The 12,656-nt window shown below is 39.9% G+C and overlaps 1 protein-coding gene across 3 annotated transcripts in view; it reads right to left on the bottom strand.

Moving 5' to 3' along the window:
• LOC126272781 (trafficking protein particle complex subunit 13) overlaps positions 1-12,656 on the bottom strand; it is a 200,592-nt gene that overhangs the window by 51,041 nt on the left and 136,895 nt on the right. For all 3 annotated transcript variants that reach the window (XM_049975925.1, XM_049975926.1, XM_049975927.1), the window contains exon 7: positions 6,387-6,613. In XM_049975925.1, the coding sequence (XP_049831882.1) occupies positions 6,387-6,613 (227 nt within the window). The remainder of the gene's footprint in view (positions 1-6,386; positions 6,614-12,656) is intronic.

Raw genomic sequence — 12,656 nt, 5'->3', positions numbered from 1 at the left:
CACATGGAGAAAGAGCAATTGTATGACTCAGAATTGATGGATCTGAAGCCCAACTCAACCTTTTCTGTTGTCAAATGGTATTGGGGAAACTCTGGATCCTGGCTGCCAGTAGCAGTAGTCAGTATAAAATGCTCTGCCATTGTCTGGACGATATCTCTGGGTGTTGGGTGTTGTTTGGAGGCACAACTACTTCAGCATCTCTGCTACAAGTAACAGATTTCTTTTACCAGAAATCCTCCTGATGTATTCCCATACTTTTACAGAACAAGTGAAACTATGGTAGGATTCAGGAAAATGTGCCATGACCTTTTCTTGCTCTCCAGAGCTTCGGCTCTCACTACTCGAAGGCTGTGAGGTTTTCTGCTGCTGGGGAGCACTTAAACCAATGCAGAGCTGCACATCTGACCAGGATAGCTGAGCTACCTACGTCAAGTTACAGGATAGATAGTCAGAAGCATGGTGGATCACACTTTTAGCTCAGTATACCCATTTTTCGACATTCTCTCTTAGTTCAAACACAGCCAGGTGGCAGAACAGCATCCAGTTAACTCTGCTGATCATCCACCTGGGTGGCTTCCTTTCAAGGATTGCTCTTTCTGGCAGGTGGGTCCAGCACAGGGAGTGGTCACTGGAATGTAGGTTATCAGCAACTTCTCACTGAACGTAATTTGTGATGGCTGGGGAGTAGAAAGAGAGGTCTTCGGTTAAGGATAATCCAGTAGCACGTTGAAATGAATGGGATTGCCTGTGCTAAGGAGGTACAGTTCCAGACACATGATGATGGTTTCTAAGATTCAACCCCTGAGGGAAGTAGAGGTTGGGGCTCATAATAAGTCTTTCAGTACAAGAAATGGTTGAGGAAGTTGGTCTATAAGATCTGTGAGAACCTCAGAATCTAACGCTTCTTGTGGTGGTAAATAAGTGGGCATATACTGATCCTCTGACCCACACGAACTTCAACTGAAATAAATGCAAGTGCAGCAGATGGTCCTGCACTAGGAGTTTCAGTTTCTCCACATGCATCCTGAAGCTACAGACATTCTGTTTGAGTCTGGGATCCCAGATATCAGTGAGGTTTTCCTTTCACCCTGTCTCTCTGTTGGTGTAGGGACCCTGCAATGAATGGAGGCTGAGACCAGGGACTAGAAGGTTGCCCAACACAAATTTCATATTGAAGGCAAATCATTAGAATTGTCAGATAAAATGAGATTTACATGGTCCAATGGTTTATGGCCTGTCTTCTACTGCGGTTGATACTTCCTATTTGCTTTGTTTGCCAGAGGAGACTTCAAATGAATGTTTGTGGAAGCAGTAGTGGCAGTGCTGGTGTGTTTAGTGTAGTCTGCCTACTGAGGTGCCAGAAGCTCTACAATGTCAGCAATTTTGACATTTTCTGATGTCCTCTGGGCGATGCCTTGGGCTTTGTAATAACAGCACCTACACTAATAAATACAGGTAGTAATGCTGAAACTAGCAATTTCTGTCTGTGTAGAGGCATTGGTTTTCTGAATAGGCTTTTTAAGAGCTGAAGGAAATGAAGTGGTGTCAGTGAGGGGTTGCATTGTTTTATAGATCTTATTGGCCTCACCATACAGGATATTCTTAATTGTTTCTAGCTCCTCTATCTTTCTTTCCTCAAGGTATCTACTACAGTCTCTACTCCAGACAGAGTAATAACTAGATTAGTTAATGCATTTCAAAGGAAATTAACAAATGACACCATTGTGGGCGGCTTTACCACATTTGCCACAAGTGGCTTCTCCCTTCCATGATAAAGTGATGACTAAAAGCAGTGGCATTTAAAACAGCACACTAGGTTGGGAATATCATGCCTCACATTTAAGAAAATAAAAACTGCCTTGATATGCTCTCTGAGTGTTGTGACCAATTTTATTATACTTCACACATTAATGACACATGACACATTCTTGCGCCTACTCTCCTTTTACTTCCTCTTTGAGAATACCTGTAACATCCCTACAAGACAACTTTTTACTGTAGTTCAAGGCATTATATAACTCTTTCGATGGCATGTTCCCTGAGGCGTTTATATGGGAAGATCACAAAGTTTTCATTTGAAGACATTGTTGCAGCATATGTGTAACATAGCGGAACTACTGTGTGGGCATATTAGTGCAAATGTGAGAATGTGAACTATGGTGACACTGTTTACAAAATGTACTATTACTCTTTTCTTGGCGCCAAAGGACAAACCCCGGCAGACAGCAATTGGAAAATAAAAATTACGTTTGGGGCAGACTGTCAAAAACCACTTTTGTGGAATGGTGTGCCAAGTTCCGTGCTGGCTGCAGTTTTACACAAGACACCCAATATCACAAATGTTGTAACATAAAAGTTATGCCAACTCAAGTGGAAGACTATCGAGCACCTGCCCTAAGGTCCTGATCTCTCCTAACGCAATTACCAATATTAAGTCCCTTGAAAACGGTCTCGCAGTGTCAATGACCCCTGTCAAAGATGTGCAGCAGGCAGTTGCAGGGTTCTTCATGCAGCAGGACACAGTGTTTTACCAAAAGGGTATCTTCAATGTGCTGCATTGGTGGGATGGTTGCCTTGGTGTTCACGGTGATTTTTCCTGATTGACACACCAATTCTGGACTGTATGGCCTTCGAATGGAAACTTTTTGATTGCAACCTTATAGCTGCATGGAGGCTTGTTGCTTGTTGGGAACTAAAGGTTTCAACTAACAGTATTCAATTGCTTTATAGATTTTAAAGAGTCAACATTGCCTTCTAAAACCTTTTGAGTGTAGAAAAGTGAAACTTCCTCAAAACTGCCCTCTTTCTTTTTAACTATTACAAACACATTCTGTCTAGTAACATGTGTTATGTTACAATATATGGAAATATTTTGAATAATCCGCGTGTCAAGTCTGGTGAAATGAGCCCTCTTATTAGGCGGGATGCTGATACGCATCAGTGATGCATCCACTGCACTGTGAGTTGATAAGGTTGATGGGTCCATCTCAATCCCAAGGGTTTTAATAGAAGTCTATACCATTCTAGCAATCCGGGCAGTTAAACCAAGATTCCGATTCTTTGTCACACAGAATGCTTCACCACTGTGCCGCAGTTACCATAGCATGCCTGGAGCTTATGGTTACATGGAAATGGTGGTGCTTACCAGTCCCCAGCTCAGGCAACCCAAGTCCGCTAACTGATATCCAGCAAATGAAAGCTACGCTTCCTGAGGTGCTTGTCATTTAGAATGACCTGGGGAGTAAATATGGCTTTATACAAAATACCAGAGACACAGCAAGCATAACCCCCCACACTTGCTTTGAGCATTGATGTTAAATATGAGAGTACTGTGAGAAGGACAGTTGCTACTCACCGTATAGTGGAGATCTGTGAGCCAACAAGGCTTTTGTCAGAGACTGTGTGTGTGTGTGTGTGTGTGTGTGTGTGTGTGTGTGTGTGTGTGTGTGTGTGTGTGTTTTCAACAAATGTCTTGTTGGCTGAAAGCTTACTTTGTGACAGTCTTTTTGTTGTGCTTATCTGCAACTCAAAAGCATCTCCACTATATCAGCAGCAGCTATCCTTTTCATAATATTTTTACATTCCATCCTGGATTTTCCATTGTTAAATGTTAGAATTTTTGCAGGGGATTAAAAAGTGATTGTTTTGTATATCTGTGGTAAATTGTTCAACTGTGGTGGGACTAGGGGTGGGGGCTAGATAGGGCTGAATGCAATGGAAAAACCAATGAGGCTCTGTCAATGTACTGCAGGTCAGGTATTTGAAGAAAGCTAACAGGGAACAGGAAAGGGAAGATTTGAGGCCTTGGATATAAGTGGAAGGAACTGAGAAAGAACTGCACAAGAATACAATTTAGAGAATTGGGGGATGATAACTACTGATAAGGCAGGCAGAAAGAATACGTATTTGCAGTTTACTGTTCAAATAATGAAAAAATATAAAAAGATTTATGAGATTAAAACAAAAAGTCAACCAGCAGTAGCAGTTGAGCTGAAAGCATTTCCAAACAGAATTGTGCATTAACCTAGCACAGCAGCTCAACTCGGATGAGAAGAGCATGTGAGAGCAGAACGAAGAGAGGATGAAAAGAAAGGACTGGAGGTAAGGGAGGATGAGGTTTGCAAGAGAGGTAGTACAGGAACAAAGAAACGAATGAAGTGCCAATGAACCCACCCTGGCACAGACAGGGGAAGAAGTGTATATTACACAATGATGTGGAGGGCTCGGTGATTGAGATGGGTTGTAGGGGGGAGAGGTGGGGGAGGGGGGGCTAAGGGGGGAAGACAGAAGATGAGGCAAACTGCAGAAGATGAGGCAAACTGAAGTAGAATATGTTGCCAGTGGCATACTTTGGGTGGATAATTTTTTCATGGTCACAATTCGGCAGTGGCACTCAATTGGATGGGTTCAGTTGGTGTACAACATTGATGGATTGATGGCTATAACATGTTCCACAGCCTCTGATGAGGACAGCCTGTGACAGGACTGGAATAGATGATAGTGGGAAGATAAATAAGACACATCTTGTATGTGGATTTTCCACTGCATGTGACCCAGGTGGCAAGAGGTTGGAGACAAGTGTAATACAAAGATAGATCATGATATTTTGTAGATTGGATTGGTATTTCAGTCAGGTGGGAAGGATTTTAGGGAGACTTTTCTTCATTTCAAGGCACAGTTAATGGTAACTGAAACCCTCACATAGGATCTGGTTAAATGTTTCATTTGGGATGATATTGGATAATAAAGGGATGAAAGGTGTGCTTCTTTGCAGCTAGTTAGTGTGAAGTGGTGGGAGAAGAAGAGATATATGTGACCCACACAACACTCTCCCTCCCTATCCCTCATCCCCTCCCCAACTTATCTGCTTAACTCACTGTGAGCTACATTCAAATTTCCCCTGCATGATGGTGGGTTTGCCAGTGCCATATTTGACTGATGACCTTAGCAGTTAAGTCCCATAGTGCTCAGAGCCATTTGAACCAAGCTCAGTGCCATATTCCTAACCTTTTTCCTTGTTGACTCTCTCTTCCACCTAATACCTTTTTTCCCTTTACCCCTCACTTCCTTTATGTACCTCTCATCCACTTCACCTAAGAACTGCTCACACCAGTCAGACTACAACATAGTAGTGATGTATATGCATGTGTGTGTTTCTGTTAGACTGTTATCACCAAGCAATGAGATTGCACAAAAACTTAGCAACTATTTCAGTCTGGTTTGTGCACTATTCAAGTCACTCAATACCTTGTCTATAAAATAAGCGGGTCTCTCCTTCCATTATTCACTCAGAACTTCACGGTATTGTATCAGTACGAAATTTTGAGCAGATGCATAAAGTGATTAAGAACTTATGAACAATGATGGAGATTAGGAAGACTGAAGTACTGTTGTTAGGCAGTAGTCATAGTGAGTTGTAGGTACAGAGTTCAGGAATGTTTAACATGGTATCAAGCCATCAGGTTCTTCTGAGAAAGAGCACAGCTCAATCAGATAATTAGAGACTATGGGGCTTTAGGAAAAAGTTTTACGAGCATCAGATGGTGATACAGGGTGGAAAAGCACTAGTCAAGTTGGAACACCTAGACAATGTAGGTGGCAAAGAGAATATAGAGGTGTGTGTGTGTGTGTGTGTGTGTGTGTGTGTGTGTGTGTGTGTGTGTGTGTGTAAAATACTTTCCAACTATACTGTGTACATTCTGCACCTAAACATGTTTGTGAAACTAAATCCAGAACATAACATAATAAGCAGTAATGTACACAACTACAACACACAGAAAAGGGAAAACTTTCACAATATTACAAGTAATAAAAAGGCTGCAGACCACTGTCCACAGATAATAGGGACAATTTTTATTTACAATAGACTACAATTTGATTCCAATACAACTGATGTAAATACTTAAGGAATTAGCTAAATCACTTGTTAATAGAGAAATAATTGTATTCAACACAAGATTCTAAATTTTAATGTTCCCTTGTAAATCTATTAGTGTTTATATGCATTAGCTTGTTTTTGTAAGAGAAACCTGATAATTACTGATCCTCTCTTTTTATATCAATGTATGAATTTATAATTCACAGCTAATTACAATTAGTAGAACCTTGTATCTCACCATATATGTAAACTAAGGTCATGATAATGTCCAAAAAGTGGTTGTTGTATAGAGACCACATAAACACAAATAAATAAACAAACAGAAAGTTAATATCTCAACTATAAGATGAGTGGTTAAGTTTATTCCTTTTATTACCATATTCCAAGAAAGAATTTCCAATATCATTGTAGTGAAGGAAGTAACAATGTTTCTTAATGACAGAAAATTAAAAAAAGGCACAAATATCAATAATCAAAGATAAATGTGTTAGACTATAGAAACTCTTACCATCCTCTGCAACTGACTTGTCTGTAACCTTCCCCGTTCCCCAAGGTTAGATCTCCACACTATATCAAGTTTTCCTATATTTGTAGCACCAGCAAGTAGTCTCAAATCAGAAGTCAGTGACGGCTGTGGAGCAAGGCAATAAAGAAACTGTCGGCTTGCTTGTGGCTGAAGAACGTTCACTCGGCCAAAAACAGATTCTCCAGCTGGAGTTGAGTTTAGGGCTGTCACTGAAAATCATTTTCCACGATAAAAGTCCAAATCTTAAAAACTGGCCTTTCATAAGTAATATTTACCAAGCAAAATTATTGATAATTTACGGTTAGAAAACAACTTACGTGCGTTAATGATATATTGTATAAAGCGTGTGTATTGTAATATATCATGAAATTTTGAACATCTGCGAATGTCGTAATAAGCTATTACTGTTACTGTCAATTACAGGCTTAAAATTAATTGTGCTCTTAAAATTTTTGAGAACAGTAGGACTATCCTCATTCAAAACAATCATTCTTTAATTTCATTGTACAATTACATGAGAAATATGTTCTTTTTAAGAATTTTCACATGATTACAAAACTATATTTCTATAAGTTACCAGTATGAGATTTTTGGATACATAATTTATTTTGGAGCAAATTGGCATTTGTGGTTCACAGTTCTACCAAAGAATACATCACCTCTGAATTTCATTGTACAAAATCATTCGATTTGGCATGTCTTTATTTCTGAAACTAATAAACATATACAATGAATTGTTTTTTGATTAACAGGAAGCTCGAATAGTTTTTTTTTTTTTTTTTTTTTTTTTTAATACCTTTTCATGGGTGTTCAATAGGGTCCCCCTTGAGATGCAAGACGTATGTCAATGCGGTATTCAAATTGTTCCCACACTGCAGTGTCTCAAGTTACAGCTTCCACAGTTGCTGTTATGCAATGTCTCAGTCATTCATTGTTGTTGGTAACAGAGGCATGTAGAGAGATTTTTTTTATAAACTCCCACAAGAAATAATCACTTACAGTTAGGTCTGGTGACCTTTGAGACCAGTTATGTAAGGCTGAATCATTTGGTCCAGTGCAATCAATCCATTGTTCAGTAATTCTTTGATTTAAAAGTTCCCACACTTCAGATGCCAATGTGGCAGTGTCCTATTCTTGGTAAATGAAATTGTTCAAATCAAAGTTCCCAAGCATATCTAGATATGCGCTTCCTGAAACAACAGCGGATGCATTCAATGTCTGGCACAGACACCTGGGGACTGCCCGGCGATTTGCCTTTACACAAACAATCTGTTTCTTAGAATTGTTCATGCCACCGTCTCTCTCTGCTGTAGGATGATTCACACCATACCTAGTACGAAAAGTTATGCTTAACAGTTATTACTGACCCGAACTGTGCAAAACGTAGAACACAAAATGCTTTCTATTGTACCGACACCATTTTTACTAGAGCTGAAGTGGGTGACTGCTGCTGCAACCTAGGCGGAACCATATGAAAGTCTAGAGTTTACATTGTTCATGCACATATCACAAACAACATAATAGTAATGATTTTTTACAGTTTGATGATTCTTTTTGAAATATCCTGTATATCAATGCAAATAAATGTGTGTTGTCCTTTGCATTATCTATGAGCAATTGGTAGTAAATCGGTATTTGATTTAGTTACTGTAGCAGATTTATATAACTAACATACTGTGCTGCATCTAGTTTTCCCTTATAGAGTAGCCCTTTATATTACCGGCATGGATCGTAAATTAACTCTGTTTTTGAGTTTTCCAACACCTATAATTAATCTCAAAATGTTTTAGGAAGCCAGTAGTTTTTACCAAAGGTTTTTGTGTTTTCTTAATAGAAATCTCGTTTTGTGTATTTTCTCCAAGTCAAAATGGGAATTAGCAACTTTTTAACACAACAGATTAAAAGACAATCAGTCAGCTTGATTTAAAGTTATCTGTTCACTGCCTTGTAATACAAAGCACCAGCCAAAATCCCCCCCCCCCCCCCCCCCACTGTCAATGTTGTTCTCGAATACTGAATGAGTTGGTTGATATTCATAAGCAACTGGAAACACCCGACTACTGTCGAATGACTGGTAGTTGCTGTGAATTGGTGTGTTAGAAGAGCTGCATACTTGTGATACTGGTACTTAAGGTATCTCAGGTACTATCCTCTCCTGTGGATCCTGTCTCCTCTGCAGAAAGAACAGGATTTGTCATTACTCATCTGCTTGAGTGCGAGTGGCATGTCAATGGTGGTTCAAGGCGTCATGTACTGGGTGGGGGGACCAAAGAGAACTCATGACGTTGTACCAGTCCCCCTAACCAAAGAGACTGAGGTGCCATCTTTCTGTGAAACTGAGCCACTGGGATTCACTTCACCTGTTTCAGGGAACCTGTTCCGCTTTGTGTCAAGAGGAAAGAAATGCAAAGGTGTAGGGGTCTATTAATCATTGGCAGTTAAAACATATGGCAAATGATGGTACCCCTTAGGAAAATGACAGCAAGCAGCAGGAAAGGACATCAGGTGCACTCTGTGGGTGTACCTAGGGTCCTCATGACAACATGTTGAAGAGGCTATTCCAGCAGCTATTGAGGGAACATGGTGTAACCAACTGCAGATTGTGGTTCATTGAAACAAATGAGGCCCATTTTCTGGGCTCCAAGGTCATACTTGGTCATTCCACCAAATGGCAAAGACGGTTGAGATGACCAGCCTTGCACATGGAGTTTTCAACAAAGCTAACAATCTGCAGCATTGTCCCCAAAATTGATCATGGCCCTCTGGTTCTGAGTTAAATGGAATGACTGAACCAGAGACAGTGAAGATCCTGTGACAAGATTGGCTGCGACTTCCTGAATTTGTGTCACAGGGTTGAAAACTGTGGGGTCCCCCTAAAAGGGGTCAGGTGTGTTATTAAGCATCAGAGGCTGCTACTAAGATAGCTGACAGTGTATTGGGTGCAAATTAGGTGACTCCATCCAATCCAGGGTGATGTAGGAAACCCAGAAGTATCAGTGTAAGACCTAAATAGAATGGGAAGAAACCCTAATAACTGGTACAATTGGACACAGGCTGCGCCATGCTTCACACAGTGGTTTGCAGAGTATAGGCATAGATGCAGATGTAGATATTATGCATTTTTTGATAATATGAAGTGAAGGTTACTTTACCATCACAAAAGAAAAGAATACAGTACTTAGCAAATTGGTAATAGTATGATTTCGTACACAGTAATTCACTTTGTGAGGAAATTTCTAATCTGCTCCTTGCATCAATGAAAAGTCACAGTTCACTGGTGGGGTCTGGTAGTGTTACCCGAAGCAGAAATCTTAGTGCAATTAAACCCTATGTGGTGGAGATGGAACTTTGCCATTGATACCCACTTTCCATGGAGAGTGCACTACAAATTGAACAAGAGGTGCTTACTTCACGTACCAACACAGTCACAGCTTAAAGCAGGCTTCTTCTATTGCTCCTAATGTCTCTCAATAAGAGCTTAGAGGAAATAGGAAGAAGCTCATGTCGTGTGTGTGTGTGTGTTTGAGGTTTACACACACACACACGACATGAGCTTCTTCCTATTTCCTCTAAGCTCTTATTGAGAGACATTAGGAGCTTAGAGGAAATAGGAAGAAACTCATGTCGTGTGTGTGTGTAAACCTCAAACACACACACACACACACACACACACACGACATGAGCTTCTTATTATCATTATCTTATTATTATCTTATTATTATCTTATTATTATTATCTTATCTTATTATCATGTCTCCCAATAAGAGCTTAGAGGAAATAGGAAGAAGCTCATGTCAAACTGAATCTTTGAGTGAGAGAGAATCAGGGCATATCTCCAGTATGAGATTACACAAAATTTGTAACGTGAAAAGTGATGACTGCATAACATACAAAATATTTTTAGAGTGGACAGGGTATGTTGCGTATGACAACTTCATTCATTGCTTAAAGTTGTACAATGGTATCAGAGGAGAATACCACAACAGGACCTCTAAAAATGCAGACACAAGCTGCTTTTTACATGTGGTACTAACTGGAGGCATGCAACTGTATAAATGTGGTTGCTTGATCTGCTTCCACAAGGAAGTAATGAACTAAATCAAATCCTATCATTACTAGGAAAACAAGAGGAGGGAACATTGTTGTTGTGGTCTTCAGTCTTGAGACTGGTTTGATGCAGCTCTCCATGCTACTCTATCCTGTGCAAGCCTCTTCATCTCCCAGTACCCACTGCAACCTACATCCTTCTGAATTTGCGTAGTGTAGTCATCTCTTGGTCTCCCTCTACGATTTTTACCCTCCACGCTGCCCTCCAATACTAAATTGGTGATCCCTTGATGCCTCAGAACATGTCCTACTAACCAATCCCTTCTTCTGGTCAAGTTGTGCCACAACCTTCTCTTCTCCCCAATCCTATTCAATACCTCCTCATTAGTTATGTGATCTACCCATCTAATCTTCAGCATTCTACTGTAGCACCACATTTTGAAAGCTTCTGTTCTCTTCTTGTCCAAACTATTTATCGTCCATGTTTCACTTCCATAATACTTGGCTACACTCCATACAAATACTTTCAGAAATGTCTTCCTGACACTTAAATCTATACTAGATGTTAACAAATTTCTCTTCTTCAGAAACGCTTTCCTTGCCATTGCCAGTCTACATTTTGTATCCTCTCTACTTTGACCATCATCAGTTATTTTGCTCCCCAAATAGCAAAACTACTAATTTAAGTGTCTCATTTCCTAATCTAATTCCCTCAACATCACCAGAGTTAATTCGACTACATTCCATTATCCTCGTTTTGCTTTTGTTTATGTTCATCTTATATCCTCCTTTCAAGACCCTCTCTATTCCATTCAATTGCTCTTCCAAGTCCTTTGCTGTCTCTGACAGAATTACGATGTCATCGGCGAACCTCAACATTTTTATTTCTTCTCCATGGATTTTAATACCTACTCCGAAATTTTTTTTTGTTTCCTTCACTGCTTGCTCAATATACAGATTGAACATCATCAGGGAGAGGCTACAACCCTGTCTCACTCCCTTCCCAACCACTGCTTCCCTTTCATGTCCCTCGCCTCTATTACTGCCATCAGGTTTCTGTACAAATTGTAAATAGCCTTTCGCTCCCTGTATTTTACCCCTGCCACCTTCAGAATTTGAAAGAGAGTATTCCAGTCAACATTGTCAAAAGCTTTCTCTAAGTCTACAAATGCTAGAAACGTAGGTTTGCCTTTTCTTAATCTTTCTTCTAAGATCAGTCGTAGGGTCAGTATTGCCTCACGTGTTCCAACATTTCGACGGAATCCAAACTGATGTTGATACAAGTGGTTCTCTTATCTCCAAAGGTCTCTAATTTTCCTGTAGGCAGTATCTGTAGGAGGGAACATATAGTTATCAAACCAATCAACGTAAGAGACCTTAAAAACAGCCTTTTATTACTAGGTGACCACCCAAATCCAGTCATGCTTCTTTGAGAGAGCAGATGACTTTGAAGATGAAACTAAAACAAAAATGCTTTCAGTATTCACAGTAGACCAAGTTCAGCTATGTGCAAAAAACCCAAACTGACTTGGATAGTGATCTGTAAATGCTTGACCTCATAGAGCATGGGTGGCTGATGTTTTCTTGGAAACTGAAAATTTTGTATGCATGACATGGCCTGCTCACTCTCCCGATTTGAACCTCATAGTGCATGTCTGGGATACACTAGGGAGACAGATTGCATCACGTCAGCACCCACCAACCACTCTTTAAGACTGTGAGCAGCTCTGCAGGAAGAATGGGTGTAACTGCCTCAACATGATGATGATGAAATCATTCACAGCATGCCCCATCATCAGGCCTGTATTGCTGCCACAGGTGGACACAACCTGTACTGAGAACATCAATCAGTTGTAGGAATGTGTGTGCAAATTCATTAAGTTGGAAAAAAATGAAGAAAGTTTTTGTCTACTGTTATGCATGTTGCAGTCATTTGATTTCTGTATTCTTTACATTGCTTACTTTTTACTATCACTGGTTTACACTGCTTTGTAGCAAAATAAACAACCTTGCAAAATATCTTTTAGTTGCTTTAATTTTGGACACCAGTGTAGTTTTGTTATATCAACCGTAATAATTTTATTGTTTGTGGTGCTACAATGTGTTGTGTTTCACATGAAGAAATGCATAGTTTAGCAAAGCATTTTGAGATTAGGAAGAAAACAATAGTACCAACAGGAAGCATACCTATAAAAAGTGCAAGCA

This window comes from Schistocerca gregaria, chromosome 5 (assembly GCF_023897955.1).
Source record: "Schistocerca gregaria isolate iqSchGreg1 chromosome 5, iqSchGreg1.2, whole genome shotgun sequence".
In the NCBI taxonomy this organism is placed as follows: Eukaryota; Metazoa; Arthropoda; class Insecta; order Orthoptera; family Acrididae; genus Schistocerca; species Schistocerca gregaria.
Note: the sequence above shows the minus strand (reverse complement) of the source record. Positions and strands in the feature narration are given on the sequence as shown.